Source organism: Leptonychotes weddellii, chromosome 1 (assembly GCF_054177405.1).
Source record: "Leptonychotes weddellii isolate Sample4059 chromosome 1, ASM5417740v2, whole genome shotgun sequence".
NCBI lineage: Eukaryota > Metazoa > Chordata > Mammalia > Carnivora > Phocidae > Leptonychotes > Leptonychotes weddellii.
In genome coordinates, this window is record NC_138369.1 from 51608194 (window position 1) to 51622880 (window position 14687).

Consider the following 14687-nt stretch of genomic DNA (forward strand, 5'->3'; position numbering starts at 1 on the left):
CTGGCCCCTCATTCCTGATTTCCCTTCCTTCTCTTGGCTTCTCATTATGGACACTGCAGGTGCTCCGGCCTCAGAGCGTCCCTTTTTGCTCTGTCAGAGATCTCACGGACTCTCAATGCTCCAATGCTGTTTCCCCAGTTCCAGCTCTCTTCCAGACCCCTATTACAGAATTCTAGTGGCCTACTGGACATATGAATTGGGTGTCCCTCATCACCTTAAATTCAGTCAAAAATGGACTTTCTTATCAACTTGCTTTCCTGACTACCCAGGTTCTGTTAATGAATCCAAATATTGGCCAAACCTCGTAATTCTCCTTCCTCTTCATTGTCCCGTGGATTCTTCCTGCACAATGTGTCACCTGTCTCTCTATTTCTATTCCACTCAGTATTGTTCAGGCAATGATCACCTCATATCCATTCTGGGCACTGGCCTCTTACCGGGGCTTCCAACCACAGCTCTCACCATTCATCCCAGAGTGGTCACATGCATTAGAATAATTCTCCCAAAATACCGTTTCTAACACATCAACCCCCACCCATCAAAATTTTCCTAGCCTCAACCGTTAGGCCCTGTTCAAGAGACCCCATGCTCCTCAAAACAGTTCTTCCTTATTCCATCTCAGTGGGGTTCAAGGAACCCCCACTTAGAGTTTCTGCTTATATCCTCTGCTCTGGTGCCTACCACTTTTCTCCCCCCTTCAATTTGCTCCCCCATTTTTCACTGTCACATCCCACTGCTACCTCATCCACGAAGCCTCTCCTACCCACCCTGCCCATAATGATTTTGCTCTATGTTTACAATGTCCATATTGCTCATTTTCATGGCATCAAATGCCTGGGAACAGGTATCACTTAATGTATCTTACAAGGATACCTCTTTTTGCAGTTGACTGACTCTCTGCCAACTAGATAAGAAGCTCTTTGAAAGTAGTGACTGTGTACTGTATCTCTCTGGTCCCCAACAGTGCCTTACCCATGACATGTGCTAGACAAAAACTTGCTAAATGCATGAATGATTGGAGAATAAGCAAAAGGAACAGATAAAGTCACTAGGAAAGGAAGACAGAGGGCAGGGCAATGAGGGATTCCAACGGGGTGGGTTAGAGGGAGATAAAGGAAATGAGACTTGAGGAGAAAAAGGAGGCAGGATTTGAGGCCAGAGCTGGGGAGTTGAGTACCAGAGTGCCCACTGGGGAGGAGGTCATGAGGAGGCTCCAGGCGGCCTCCAGAGGCTGAACCCTCACTGAAGGGTGAGGTAGGAAGAGATTCTTCTGTTGTACCCAGGGTTGTCGTCTCCTCCAAACACATTTCCTGTTCCTGTACAGTACCTGAAACCTAGAGACAAGAATTATAATTGGATTCAAAAGAGCATCCTTCAAGGTATAGAACCCAAAACCTCTAGAAATACCCCCAAAAAGAAGCCAGGAAAAGAAGAGCCATTGTCCTTCCCGCCCCACCAGTACAGCCTACTGGGAGAAAAACTGTCAAAACAGGATCTATAGCTTGCAATCCTGCTTGCTATCCCTCTGTTGAACCTCTTGGTAGGAGCCTGAAGACCAGATTATATAACCATTTCCATTTTGTCAATTCTTCAGACACAAATTTGCTCATGAAGAACAATCTAGAAAAAGGAGCCAGGAGGGCAATTCTATACACTCCTTGTGACCTTAGTCTACAGAAAAGACCAACCAGAAGTACCTAGAAAATAAAAAATGATAGATGTATATACGTATACATGCACATAGAATGCTACTGAGGCTGACAGCAGAAGCAACAGCCCAGAATAGTGGCTGACAAACCTCAAGAGAGCTTTTCCAATTTCTCTCAGCAAAAGTGTTTCTTCTTCAGAGAAGCCATTCCTAACCACACTGACAAAGCAAGGGTAGTAGTCACTCTCTCTCAAATTACCTGATTACATTTTCTGTGTCTTAACCCTTAAATTATCTTATTTATGCCTTTATTGTCTATTTCTCCCCCAATGAAATAAAAGCTTTTTTTTTGTTGTTGTTGTTGTTGTTTTCTTTTTGAAATAAAAGCTTTTTGAGGGTAAGAACTTTGTCTTGATCACTTGTTCCTAGAACAATGCTTGGCCCAATGTTGGTGTTCAGTTAAAATCTGTTGACTGATTTTCTCTTGATACTTTTTTTTTCTCGATACTTACCATTAGTTTTTACGGTTATCTGCAAACCCAGTTTTCAATATGTACTAGCCCTCCAAAATAAGGTATATAAAAAGTCAAATAAGATCAGGTAATACCAATCTTTAGAGACCTTGAGAATACCTCAGAGATAGGTATTTCTAACCCTTGCTTATTGTCATCAAACCAGCTCCTCACAATCTCATGGTTATTTTTTTCACCAGCATTTGGAGCTGAAAACCTAAAATACCATCTAAATGAATCACATTTATAGGCTCATTTGCTGGCACTGCCACGTACACAGTACAGCCTAAGGTGAAAATAACTTCTTCACAAAACCTGCTGGATTTGCTCCATTGGGTTACATCTGCTGAGATGTGAAGGGACTCTCTCCTTTACTGTATATCTCTCCAGCATAATGATAGAAACAGGAGGCTCCCTGGAGTCTCCACTGGACAGTTCTTATAAATGGGAGTTACAGCTCTTAAATACAGCTGCTGTGGGTATTGGAAGAAGACAGAACTTAACTGCATCATGATAACACAACCTTGAAATTCACCAACAATTAAATGCTTGTCCAGTTCCCATTCATTACCTAGGATTCAGACTCCCAGGTTTCTTTTCTTTGTAGGCAAGAAAACCCCGTTCCAATTTTCATTCTAAGATGGCACTCCACAGCAAGCTAGTAGGGGAAAACTAGTGGCTTAGAACCTAGGGAGCTAGAAAATTCTGATTCCCACACTTGGTGGTAATCAGCAATAACCACACTTCAGTTAAATCTCATGGACAAAGAGAACTTTCACTAATTCTGCCATTCGAGATGAGTCAATCTCTCTGTGCTTGCATCACTTGTCAAATGGAGATACGATTACTATCTGCATATTTTGTAAGCCTGCTAGGAACTGAAATAAGATACAGGATATAAAAGCATTTTGTAAACTGCATGATTCTGCAGCCCTGCAGGGATTGCTCTACAACCCTCTCCAGCCCCAAAGTGCACATATGCACATGCTCGCTCCTGCTGAGCAGAATGAATCTGATCTGCCCTGATATTCCTTAATCTTCTCCTGGCAAACTGCCATGAAAAAGTATGTTTATTCATTTAGCCATAAATATATTTTCTGAGCCTATGGTAGGAAAGACAGTCCCATTCTCATGTCTTCCACATCAGAAAAAACTTAAGCTGACAATAATAGCAGAGTAAGAAATAGAGTCCAAAGACCCATCCCAATCAGGATGAGCCTGATTCAGTCAGTTACAAAACCTTAAAATCAGAGCTGAAAGTTCCATGAAAAAGTAATTCTGCATGTAGACAACAGCTTCAGCCCGTGCCTGAGTTCCAGCTGGCCCTTCCTGATGGCCTGCTCTACAGATTTCCGACCTGTACTGCCAGTCCTCATAATCATTTAAACCACTCTGTAGCAAATCTATAGATATATACACAAATATAAATATACAATATATATAATTTCCTGCTGGCTTTGCTTCTTTGGCTACACCCTGACTGATACACATGGTCACGGAGCTAGTTAGCTCTGTGTTCCTAGAAGCCAAATTTCCCACTGTTATCACACTGCTGACTCTCCAACTTCTCTAATTTGAATTACCTTGGCTTTAAATTTGAGAGAACCCTAGGAAACAGGGTAAACCAAAATGAGAATTAAAGAAAAAAAAAGAAAGACCCTGGTTGGGTTTGGAAAGTTAGAAAAGAAACCAATGATTATGAGGCCCAGAAGTGTCACCTCTCATCAAGAACCTAAAATGCAGAAAGAGAGATAACAGACTCTGAGAAGTCCAAGGAAGTAAGTAATGAGAACTTCTCAAATGAAGGTCCGTGTTATCAACATACCCAAAAATCTACTCCCTACCACACTCCCCCATTCTAACCAGTGGGCAGATCCTCTACATGCCAGGAGTACTGTGTAGATCTCCAGGTTGAAGCAAGGCTCACGACACAGTAGTTCACAAAGCAATGCACAGAGTTTGTCTGGGAACTGTATTTTTGTTTATGACTTGAAGCACAAAACTATTTCCTTGCTATCCATGGAACTGGCTCAGGAATCCTAAGGGTAAACCAGCCTAGAGCCTAGGGAACGGAGAATGACTAATCCAACCACCAGAGAAGGGTTCCAGATGCCATTCTGGGCTCATCTGCTTACCTCTCCTAGGTGTCTCTGAAAATCCTCCACCACGGCCACAGCCTCCTCGCCACTCTCAGGGTGATGCAGCTGCACCCAGGTCCGTAACTCCCCAGGCAGGATGCTCAGGAACTGCTCCAGCACCAGCAGCTCCAGGATCTGCTCCTTGGTGTGTACCTCTGGCATCAGCCACCAGTGGCAGAGCTCCCGGAGCCGGCTCAGTGCCTCCTGCGGCCCAGACATCTCATGGTAACATAACTGCCTGAAGTGCAGCCGGAAAATTTCACAGACAGGAGGGTGGTTCTTTTGGAGACTGCAGCCCTGACCCCAGGTCTGGCTCCCTGGCTCCTGCTTCATGGTCTGGCGCCCCTCCTGTTTCTGGAGAACAGCACCCCTAGGGAGGAGGCCTAAAGTTCCCCTGCCTTGGGTGGCCATTGTGACCTCCAAGAGAAGCTTGTTTCAGCTGCAGTTTGTCCAATTAAAATGATGTTTTGTAATTCAGGTCTCAGGAGCTGTTTTCAGAGTTGGGGACAGAGGGCAATGGGGGTGTCACCTACAAAAACATCAAGAGAGAAATCAGAGTCCCAGAGTGTTCAGCCCCAGGCTGACAACAGACTATCTACAGTTAAAAACCAAAGCTCCAGGGGTGCCTGGGTGTCTCAGTCAGTTAAGCATCTGACTCTTGGTTTCCACTCAGGTCATAATGTCAGGGTCATGAGATCAAGCCCCATGTAAGGCTCGGTGCTTAGTGCAGAGCCTGCTTAGGACTCTCTCACTCTCCCAGTGCCTCTCCCCCTGTTCACATACTCACTCTCTCTCTCTAATAAATAAATAAATAAATCTTAAAAAAAAAGTCTCCAGGAAAAAAAGGAGGGAGGCACAACCAGGGAAGTCTCTAAGCATCCCTCCAAGGGACTTCCCTTCTTAAACTTTCAGTGGCTCCCATAACCTACGGGATAAAACCTAAATGTGTATGCCTAGCATTCACAGCACTTCACCACCTGGCCTTGGGCCCTGTTCTAGACACACCCCTTACCACTCTCCCCGGGTACCCAGGCTAGAGAAGCTGCAATAATCTCCAAATGAGGAATATGCAAGATGACCCAAAGGGTATATTAAGAACACACTAAGTTGTTACTTATCTCCTATTTATGTTTTATAATGTGTACTGAAATTTGTAAAACAATACATAGATTTAATTTATAAGTAAACCTATGCTGGAAGTGAATGCTCAAAGCTCTTCTACTCTCCTCTATTGTGACAGAGATGCACAATAAACTTTGGGACTAAAGCTCTAAAGACACAGCTAGAAGCCACACATACTCTTGTCCTGTTTGGATTTTTCTTCTTCAACTTTTGACAAACTCTCACTCATCTGTCAAGACCCAAAACAAATGCCATTTTCTCCTGAATGCTTGTTTTCCTGATTGCCCCATGCAGGAAGAAAGCTGGTAGCCTCCTTCTCTGTACTTCTCACTGAAACACTGTTGTTTTAACTAGTTTATGCACAACTTGCCACTCACACCCTCTTACTAGACAGCCACCAAAGGAGAGGTACCCAATGGAGTCAGTAAATGCTAGACCTTTTTCTACTCAACCACCTCCCCCAGAAAACCTTCCTGATCTCTCCAGGCTTAAGTGTGGTTATTGCTTCAGAGAGCCCACAGTACCTTTTTCATTCAAACCTCTACTAGAACACTTATCACACTGTTTGTGGTTTACACTTCTGTCTCCCCCACTTCGGGTAAGGACTCAAGGGCAGGGCTGGTTTCCAGTCTTCTTTTGTATATATACACTCTGTGTGTGTGTACACATACACCTTTAGTAAACGAATGAATGTGGTTCATTTACCTGATACTGAAGTGGGGGAAGACACTTTTATCCAGTTTATATACCGTAAAACTCTGAAAATCAGTACCTTAGTGGTAACTAGGGCATCAATGCTAGGCACCATGCATCTCAGTACCCTCGGTAAGCTACTTCTCTCTAGGCTTCAATTTCTGTTAAAAAAAAAAAAAAAAAGAACTTTAAAATAATCTGTTAACTCTGCTCTGAGATCCCACACCTGTAAAAAGTTCTGATCATTTTCCTACTAGTTCCGAATGCTCAGCAGCTAATCTCATCTGCACTTTTGGGTCTCCAAGTGACACTTCACGTTTTTAATTTCAAGACTGTCTGACCCACTTCTGACGCTTTGTATTGTCTCTCAGCGCAAGGCTGGGAAAATATCCATCTACATTTTGCGTTAAACCAGGGCTTCTGCGGCGCAGCTCACCTGGCCATGTCTGCCTTTTTCTGCGCTGTACCGGTAGGTGCCGGGCTCTCGGCCAGGCACAGTTGGTCAAGGGTACCGGACAAAGAGGCGGCTCTACAACTGGCAGCTTCAGAGCTCACAGGGACCGCGCCAATGGCCGCGGAGGCAAAGCGTGTACCGGGCCGGCGTCGCCGATCAGGGCTGCGGGCGGCCGCGGCTCCAACCCAGCGACCCCGGCCCGGACAGCACCTCCCTCCCCGCCCCTGATCCGCTCACCCGGGTACAGTCGCGGCGACCCCTGCGTGCGGGACACAGTCGTAGCCCGCGGAAGCGAAAACAATGGCCGAGCCGGAAGAGAGAAGAGGGACCACTTCCGGCCCCTCCAGGATCCCGGAAATCTCTGTGGCGAAGGTGGGCGCGCACTTCCCCGCCCTCGGATGGGAGAGCGGGACCGCGGGAGCCAGTATAACCTGCACCCGGGCCAGGCCGGGCCACCTCGGAACGGAGAGAGGGCGGGGCCTAAAGGTTTCAGGCTGCGCACGTGCCCCTCTCAGACCGTTCAAAGTCTGAGCTACGCATATGCACCCCAGCTCTGCCCCTACCCCTTCTGCTGACCTTGGGAAATACACCCAACTTCTGAGACTGTTTCTGTCATCTGAAAAATGCAGAGCATAATGTGTGCTTCATAGGGCTATGAATGCTGACAGGGGTAACATACAGACACCACATAGCAAAAGGCCTGGCATATACTGTATGTGATGCCCAGGGCATTTTCACCCAATCTGAGTTTCAGTGAACAGGCATCTCCATCCTATTAATGAAGAAACAGGCCCAGTGACTGATATTTTGGCCAATGGATGTGGTTAATCTTTCCTAAAGTTAAGCACTGGCAATCTGCTGTCCAAGGAAGGGCCCCCATGGAGTGTCGAGGAGCAGATAAAAAGTGGAAAGGTAAGGGGACAGCATATCTAGATGCACTTGTCTAGTATCTGGGTGACAGGAGCTACCCAGGTGGTCTTCACCTGGAAGAATGATTTGCATACAGAAGCAGGATGTGAACAGGTCCCTGCTGCTAACATGATTGAGCAGGCCCTGAAGCCACAACCTCTAGATATAATGGCCATGGATGAAGGGCAGAGGATAAGACCAGCCACTTTCCCATAGAAGTAGCTGTATCTTATGTAGCTTTTTGTATCCCAGAAGGTAGGTCATTTACAGGCTGCAAAGTAACAGTCTCCTGGGATATCCAGGCGTCAACAATATCTCTAGGGTGTTCTGGGCCAACCTCTAGACCTGACATGTCCCTCAGTTCCCTGCACAAGCCAGGACAGAAACAAAGGCATCAGAAGACCTGTAGAGTTTTCACAAGCTCTAAAGGAAGTCTCTTGGAGTAGTCTTTGCCCACTCAGCCTAAAGGGTGTCCTTCTGATATTAAGGTCACCCCCTACATTTGGAAACCTCACAGGGAGGTCTTGGCTATCTCATCCTAGCTTCTGCCTGTCATTGCCACTGGATGTGGCCCATTGGTCCATTAAGGCCTCAGAGACTCAGGGTTCTTAAGCAAGAAATCTCTTAAGGCTAGGCCAAATGCTGTCAGCTCCAATTTTCAGGTTTCCCTGATCATGTGTTGTCCAGCAGTTCTAGCTGCTTTGGAGTATGTAGGAGACAAGATCTGGAAAACAAGATTGAGTTCTTTTATTCCTTAGAGCTGCTTCATGCCCAGGCAGTTGGCTTTCATTGTCTGTGAGGGCCAGCTTCATCAGGGCAGTATGTCTAAACTTCATAGGTCCCTCTGTGGCCAGCACTGTGGGTCTGATCTACCATGACTGGGTTGAGTCCCAGTGGGAAAGACATGCTCCACGATGCCTCCCATATAGCATTTTTGGGACACCCGCATTTGGGCCAAAGAGATCTGAGGGAACACCACCCTGACCTTTCTGAGAAACCATCACACTAGCTTTGGTATGAGAGCTAACAGAAATTCTATTTGCCTAAAGCAGCATTCATCAGTTCTGAAGCTCCACCCATGTTCCCATCACTGTGAAAGGCACTATCATTCACCCAGGGACCCAAACTAGAACCCTGGATGTCATACCATGGGCTGGGTGACCATGGCCAAATTACTGGGCCTTTCTGTGCTGCAACTTCCTCATCTGTAAAATAAAGATAAGAATAGTACCTAAATCATAGCATTAATATGAGGATTGGATGAGATATATATATATAACACATTTAGAATGGTGCCTGGCACATTGTAGGTATAATAGGTGTTTTCTAGTATGGTTCCTCCCACTTCTTTATCCACTGTATCCAGATTACTGCCAAGGCCTGCTATTTTTGACCCATTTGTTTGTAATAATAATAATAATAATAATAATAATAATAATAGTAATAAACAACAAACTTTTGATTTAAGGAGACCACAAAGACCACACCCAAACTGCTCAGACCTTGTGACATCATCTGTGTGGTCAGTCCCCTCTTCAACAGCCAGGAACTCTTATACACCTTAAAAATAAGGTAGGTCCCTAGAATATGGGCAGGAAACCCCAGGTACTGTGCTTGAATGGGAGTGGATGTTGCCCAAGAGCAGAGACTCTCCTATTACCTTGAAATTTTCTATTTGTTCTTCAAGACTTAGCTGAGAAACCTCCTTCTCCAGGAAGCCTTCTCTATATCCCATCTGTCTCCTTGGATTAGGTGCTCCTTCATTTGTATTTGTCACAGTCCTTATTTGTCACACTGTGTTAACATTGTTTACTTGTCAGCCTTCTCCACTGTACAGTAAGCCCTATGTGAGCTGATACCATGTCTCTCTGGTTCACATTTGAGTCCCCAGGCACAAACTCCAAGCTTGGCTGGTTTTAGTAACTGCCTTCTTGGCTGGAAGAAAAGATCAGGCCACCTTTGTTTCCCTGGTGTGCCTGGCCTAACCTCTAAGAAATAGGTCTTTGATCTGAGTTGCTGTGGAAGGCTTTTTAATCAGGGAAGGAAAATCATAGGTCTGGGTTGTGACTGCCAGCTATATTGAGAGGCTTGGAGGGAAAGAGACAGAGACATCCCTTATATCTGCTTATCTGCTTTGTAATCCCAGTGCCTCAGTAAGACAGGATCATTAGTTTGCAGGTAGTCTTGGCAAATGTCCTGCTAGCTGGGTAACATTTTACTGGCTGAAAAGAGCAAAGAAGAGTTTGAATTCAAATCTATAGACATCCTCTCCTCTTTCTATCCCAAGCGGCTGTCTTTCTCTAAACCCCATTCATTCCTGTTCTTTATTACTCTATTTATTTCTGCTAATGGTGTTCCAGCCCATTATGAGCACGAGGGGGGCCAGTGACACTAATAAAATATGGCTTGAGTTAGACATGGTGGGGAGGGGCACGGACTGTTCTCTTCGACTTTGAGCCTCAGGGACCCTCAGTCCTACTCTCTGGAAGCCAATCCCAGGCAGGGAGACCAACAAGATAAGCAGGCCTCTGAGCTTCCTAGATGGAACTGGAAGTTGCTTCAGGGACCTGAAGACCACAAGGGAATTGCTTCTGGCACATCTTTAGTTCAGGACTCTTTCCAAGCCACTTGCTAGTGGGATGGCAGCTGGGCAGGGGTGGGCGGTGCTGGTGTGTGTGCCATGTCCCAGCCCTGCAGTGGGAGCTGTGGTCCCAGGCTGCCTCTGCCCATTGTTGGTGCTGGTATTGACCTTCACTCGCGACACAGATGGGGAGACTGGCCCAGAGAGCAGTGGAAACCTTCTGGTGACCCCAGTGCATCAGCGAAAGTATTTGGTGGGAATGCTGGCCTCTGCCTCCACACCTAGTACCATCCTGTCTCACCATGCTTCCTTCCCAGGGGCTCTACCCCAGTAGTTTTAGGAGAGTGGACACTATACCCCCCTGTACTCTGTTCTGGTGAAATCCCTGCTCTGGGCCTATCATTGCAATCCTAACCCTCTCACTGGACCTCCAGCTCAGCCTCTGGCCCTTCCTGCTGCAAATCTGCAAAGTGGAAAGAGCATTTTCAGGCCATCCTACCCACAAGTCCCAGCCACCATAGTTGATAGCGAGGACTCATGGACTGCACGAAGGATCTTTAGAGTTGGTAGTCTAGCCACCACCTTCTTATTTCACAGGTGGGGAAATGGGGCCACAAAGCAATATGAGCCAAGATCTGCCTCTCATTCCAGAGACGTCTTTCTGAACCAATGTCTGTGACTTGATTCTCCAAAAGCACCATTTTGGTCTTGGAAATCATAAACTTGACACTGTTGGTTGTAATCTTTCAATTTCTGGGTTTGTTAGATCTCAGATTTGAAATCTAAGTTCTTCCAGAAACATCTCAAACATAGACTAGAATTTCTTTCCAGCCTTGTAAGTATGACAGACCTGAGCCCTGCCTCTTACCATCTAGGATTTGTGATCTTGGACAAATTATGTATCCACTGAGTCTTAAGTCTCTTCATTTGTGAAATGGGGCAAAAAAAAAAAAAATCCATGCCTGCTGACACCTCCCAAGTTGGGAGGATTAAGTGAGGTAAGTTGTGACCTTTGATATGCCCTAATAAGCACTATACAAACATAAGGAAGACATCTATGTAAGAAACTTTGGATTCTAGGAGGGAGATAGGGGAGTAAGAATAAACCTTGAAAATGCCAAGGCAGATATGGGTGACTAGCAAAAAGCAGTATGTGATACCCAATATAATAGAAGTTCAGAGAGCCAAGGGAGGGATTGATTTTGAAAGGGATCACAGTCAGCCTAAAAGGGAATAGCATTGAATTGAGCCTTGAAGTAGGATTTGGACAGGTGTCAGGGGAGAGATGACAACATGATCAAATGTCAAGAGATACACATTTTCGGGAGGGGGTAATCATTATTTCAGTTCAGGTTATTTCCTGTTAGAAGCTGTAGAAAATTAAAAAACAAAACAGTGATATGATTTCTAGTCTTGATGTATAAAATCTCTGTGCCCCTAAACCACCATAATATCTCCTGATGATCCTGTTCTAACACCACTTTAGGGAACAGATGATACTTAACATTCCTTATTGCTACTTGAGCAATTGGAAGAGAGCCAAGAAGAAGCTGTACCCTGATATTCCAGGGAATTTTTACTCCCTCCACATATGAGGCCTCTAGGATACCTCCATCTGCCCTTGCAGCTCTTCTAAGGCTAAGCATATATCTTTTCTAAGAGTATCTAGTGCATTACCCTCTACCCAAATAACACCAATGTTCCACACACCAGTGTGGATTAAGCATGCAGAACTCTGTAAGTGAGTGGATGTTTCCTCCTTGGAGGAGACATTCTGAAAGGGCCAAGCTGTTTCTCCCCAGTTAGCAGTGGGCAGGAGTATTGTTTCCTCTTCTCTTTCTTCATAGTGCCTGGAACAAGCCTCTCCTTAAGGGTTTCTCACCTGTAATGAGTTAAGCCTGCACCTATCATCCAATTCTCTGTCATTTCTAGTTCCTTCCACTGCCCAGAAATGGATGGAGCCTGGGAGGAAGGTAACAATGAAGAAGAGTCAGATTCTTCTCTAAATACTTTTTAGGGTTAGAAGGGGCTTGTTTTTTAGTCATTTCCAGTCATAGGGATACACAATAAAGTTTGGAGAGTAAATCTCTGATAGAAATTTCTCAACTTCAAAAGGTCAGTTATGAATGGAATTTGGCTTATGTTTGTTCTTTGCTTCTAGGACTAAAATAAATATTACAGATATTCTCTAGAAGAGAGAAAGTTTGGAATTTTCTAGCATTCTTGCCAGAATTTTGTTTCATCTCACACACTTAAATTCCAAGCAATTCCACACTGCTGTGATGTCTTCTAATTTCAAAATTCATAGCAGATACTAACCACTAAAAATTTCTAGAAGCACTGTCTGAAAAATGAACCTCTTATACCTGGCTTTCACCTATGTCTTTGGATTCCTTCCTCTGGTCTACATTACTTCAAGAAATTTCTGGAATGTCAGTTTCATTGAGTTCAGGCTATTATTACATATACATATCTATTATATCCCAACAGGTTGATGCAGAAGAAGATATAAGATTCTTGCCATCTTCTATTAAAACAGTCTTTAGTCAACTAATCAAGCAGTTTACCACTTTAGTTTACTCAAGTCCAAAATCTCTGATAAGTGCACCTAGAGCAATAAATTCAGTCCAATCTAAAATTACTATGCATAGAGGGAGGCAAGATGGCAGAAGAGGAGGGGACCTCATTTCATCTGGTCCCATGAATTTAGCTAGATAACTATAAAATCATTCTGAACACCTATGAATTCAACCTGAGATGTAAGAAAAGACCTGTACCTCTGAAACAAATAATACATTATATGTTAAAAAAAGAAGAAGAAGAAGAGAGTAGAAAGGGATAAATGAAGAGGTGGAGATCAGAGGGGGAGACGAACCATGAGAGACTATGGACTCTGAGAAACAAACTGAGGGTTCTAGAGGGGAGGGGGGTGGGGGGATGGGTTAGCCTGGTGATGGCTATTAAAGAGGGCACGTATTGTATGGAGCACTGGGTGTTATACGTAAACAATGAATCATGGAACACTACATCAAAAACTAATGATGTAATGTATGGTGATTAACATAACATAATAAAATCAAATTTAAAAAAATAAAGAAAAGAATTGCTGGAATTCTACAAATAGAAAAGTGACCACTTTTTGCAAGGTAGGAGGTGTAGAGAAGTGAATGTGAGGGGATATATCAGAAATAAATGGCGGGGGTTGGGGGGAGGGGGAGGTAACCTCTGTAAGGTGGCTACCGGAAAGTGACGTAACCTTGGAGTGCAAAACCAGAAGTTTTAGAAGTCTGTTCCAGTGAGAGACATCCCTGCCTGAAAGGTGCTCAGGAGACAAAGCGGGCAGAATCCTAGGTAGGACAGTGTGGTCTCAGGATTCCCAGGGTCACAGAAAAAACGGGCGTGCCTGAGTCAACAGAGTTCCAGGCATCAAAGCAGGGAAACTGGCTAAGTTCAGTGATCCCAGGAGGGGCTCTCACCTCGATTTGCCATAAACTGTGAACTGCAGCACAATCGGGTGACAACTCTCCATACAGATGCCCTACAAAGGACAGAAACACAGCAACCCTCCACCTTCTGCAAGAGGCTTGGCACAGGTACTCATCTCAGGAGTCTGCAGAGTTTGGCACACACAAAAGTGAAGACTGCTTTTCACTGAGGGGAAACAGGGGCCCAAGATCTTTCAGCTCCAGGGCTGGAGATTAGGGTGCAGCCATTTTAATTTTCATCCTCTAAATTGGTGGGGAAAGCCTTTGGGAAGCAAAAGCCACATAGAGCAACCAAGCAGCTTACCCCCTGGCAAGGGGTGGTACAACTCTGCCCAGGCAAAGACACCTGAGAATCAGCACAGCAGGTCCCTCCCTCAGAAGACCAGCTGGAACATCAGATGAATACCAGGTTTACAGAGCACACAGAACTGCAAAACTCCAGTGCTAGGGGAAAATAGTATCTGGAATTTGAGGTTTTTTTCTCATGATTCTTTTATATCTCAGTTTAAAATGTTCCTTTTATTTTTTTCCTTTTCTCCTTTTCAACTAGTTTCTTATTTTATCAACTCTTTCTTTTTAAGTCTTTTTTTTATTTTATTTATTTATTTATTTTTTTTAAAAGATTTTTATTTATTTATTTGACAGAGAGAGAGACAGTGAGAGCAGGAACACAAGCAGGGGGAGTGGGAGAGGGAGAAGCAGGCCTCCTGCCGAGCAGGGAGCCCGATGTGGGACTCGATCCCAGGACCCCGGGATCATGACCTGAGCCGAAGGCAGACGCTTAACGACTGAGCCACCCAGGTGCCCTCTTTTTAAGTCTTTTTTTTTCTTTCATCTTCATATTTACATTTTATACATATATTCTTCATTTTTTGCTTCCTTTCATTATATTCAATTTTATTTTTGCATGTATGTAAGTTTTGTTTTCTTTACAATTTTTGGACTTAGTGTTGTCTAACAAACCAACCAAAATACACCCAGAACCACGTGGATCACCCTGTTTTGTCCACCTGGGAGATTATATTTTTTCCTTTTTCCCTTTTGTTTTCTTTTTCTTTTCTTCTTTGGGTCTACCTCTTATGATTTGTCTAGTGTGTATTTCACATGGGTCATGGTTGATATTTTTGATTTGGTTTCTTGTTTAT

The 14687-nt window shown here is 44.4% G+C and overlaps 1 protein-coding gene across 1 annotated transcript in view; it reads right to left on the minus strand.

The window, feature by feature from the left end:
- ZKSCAN7 (zinc finger with KRAB and SCAN domains 7) overlaps positions 1-6796 on the minus strand; it is a 10202-nt gene extending 3406 nt beyond the window's left edge. The window contains exons 1-3 of the mRNA XM_081815198.1: positions 6550-6796; positions 4296-4827; positions 970-1334 (exon numbers count right to left, since the gene is read on the minus strand). Coding sequence (XP_081671324.1) covers positions 970-1334; positions 4296-4709 — 779 coding nt within the window. The 5' untranslated portion in view covers positions 4710-4827; positions 6550-6796. The remainder of the gene's footprint in view (positions 1-969; positions 1335-4295; positions 4828-6549) is intronic.
- Between the last annotated feature and the right edge of the window lie 7891 nt (positions 6797-14687).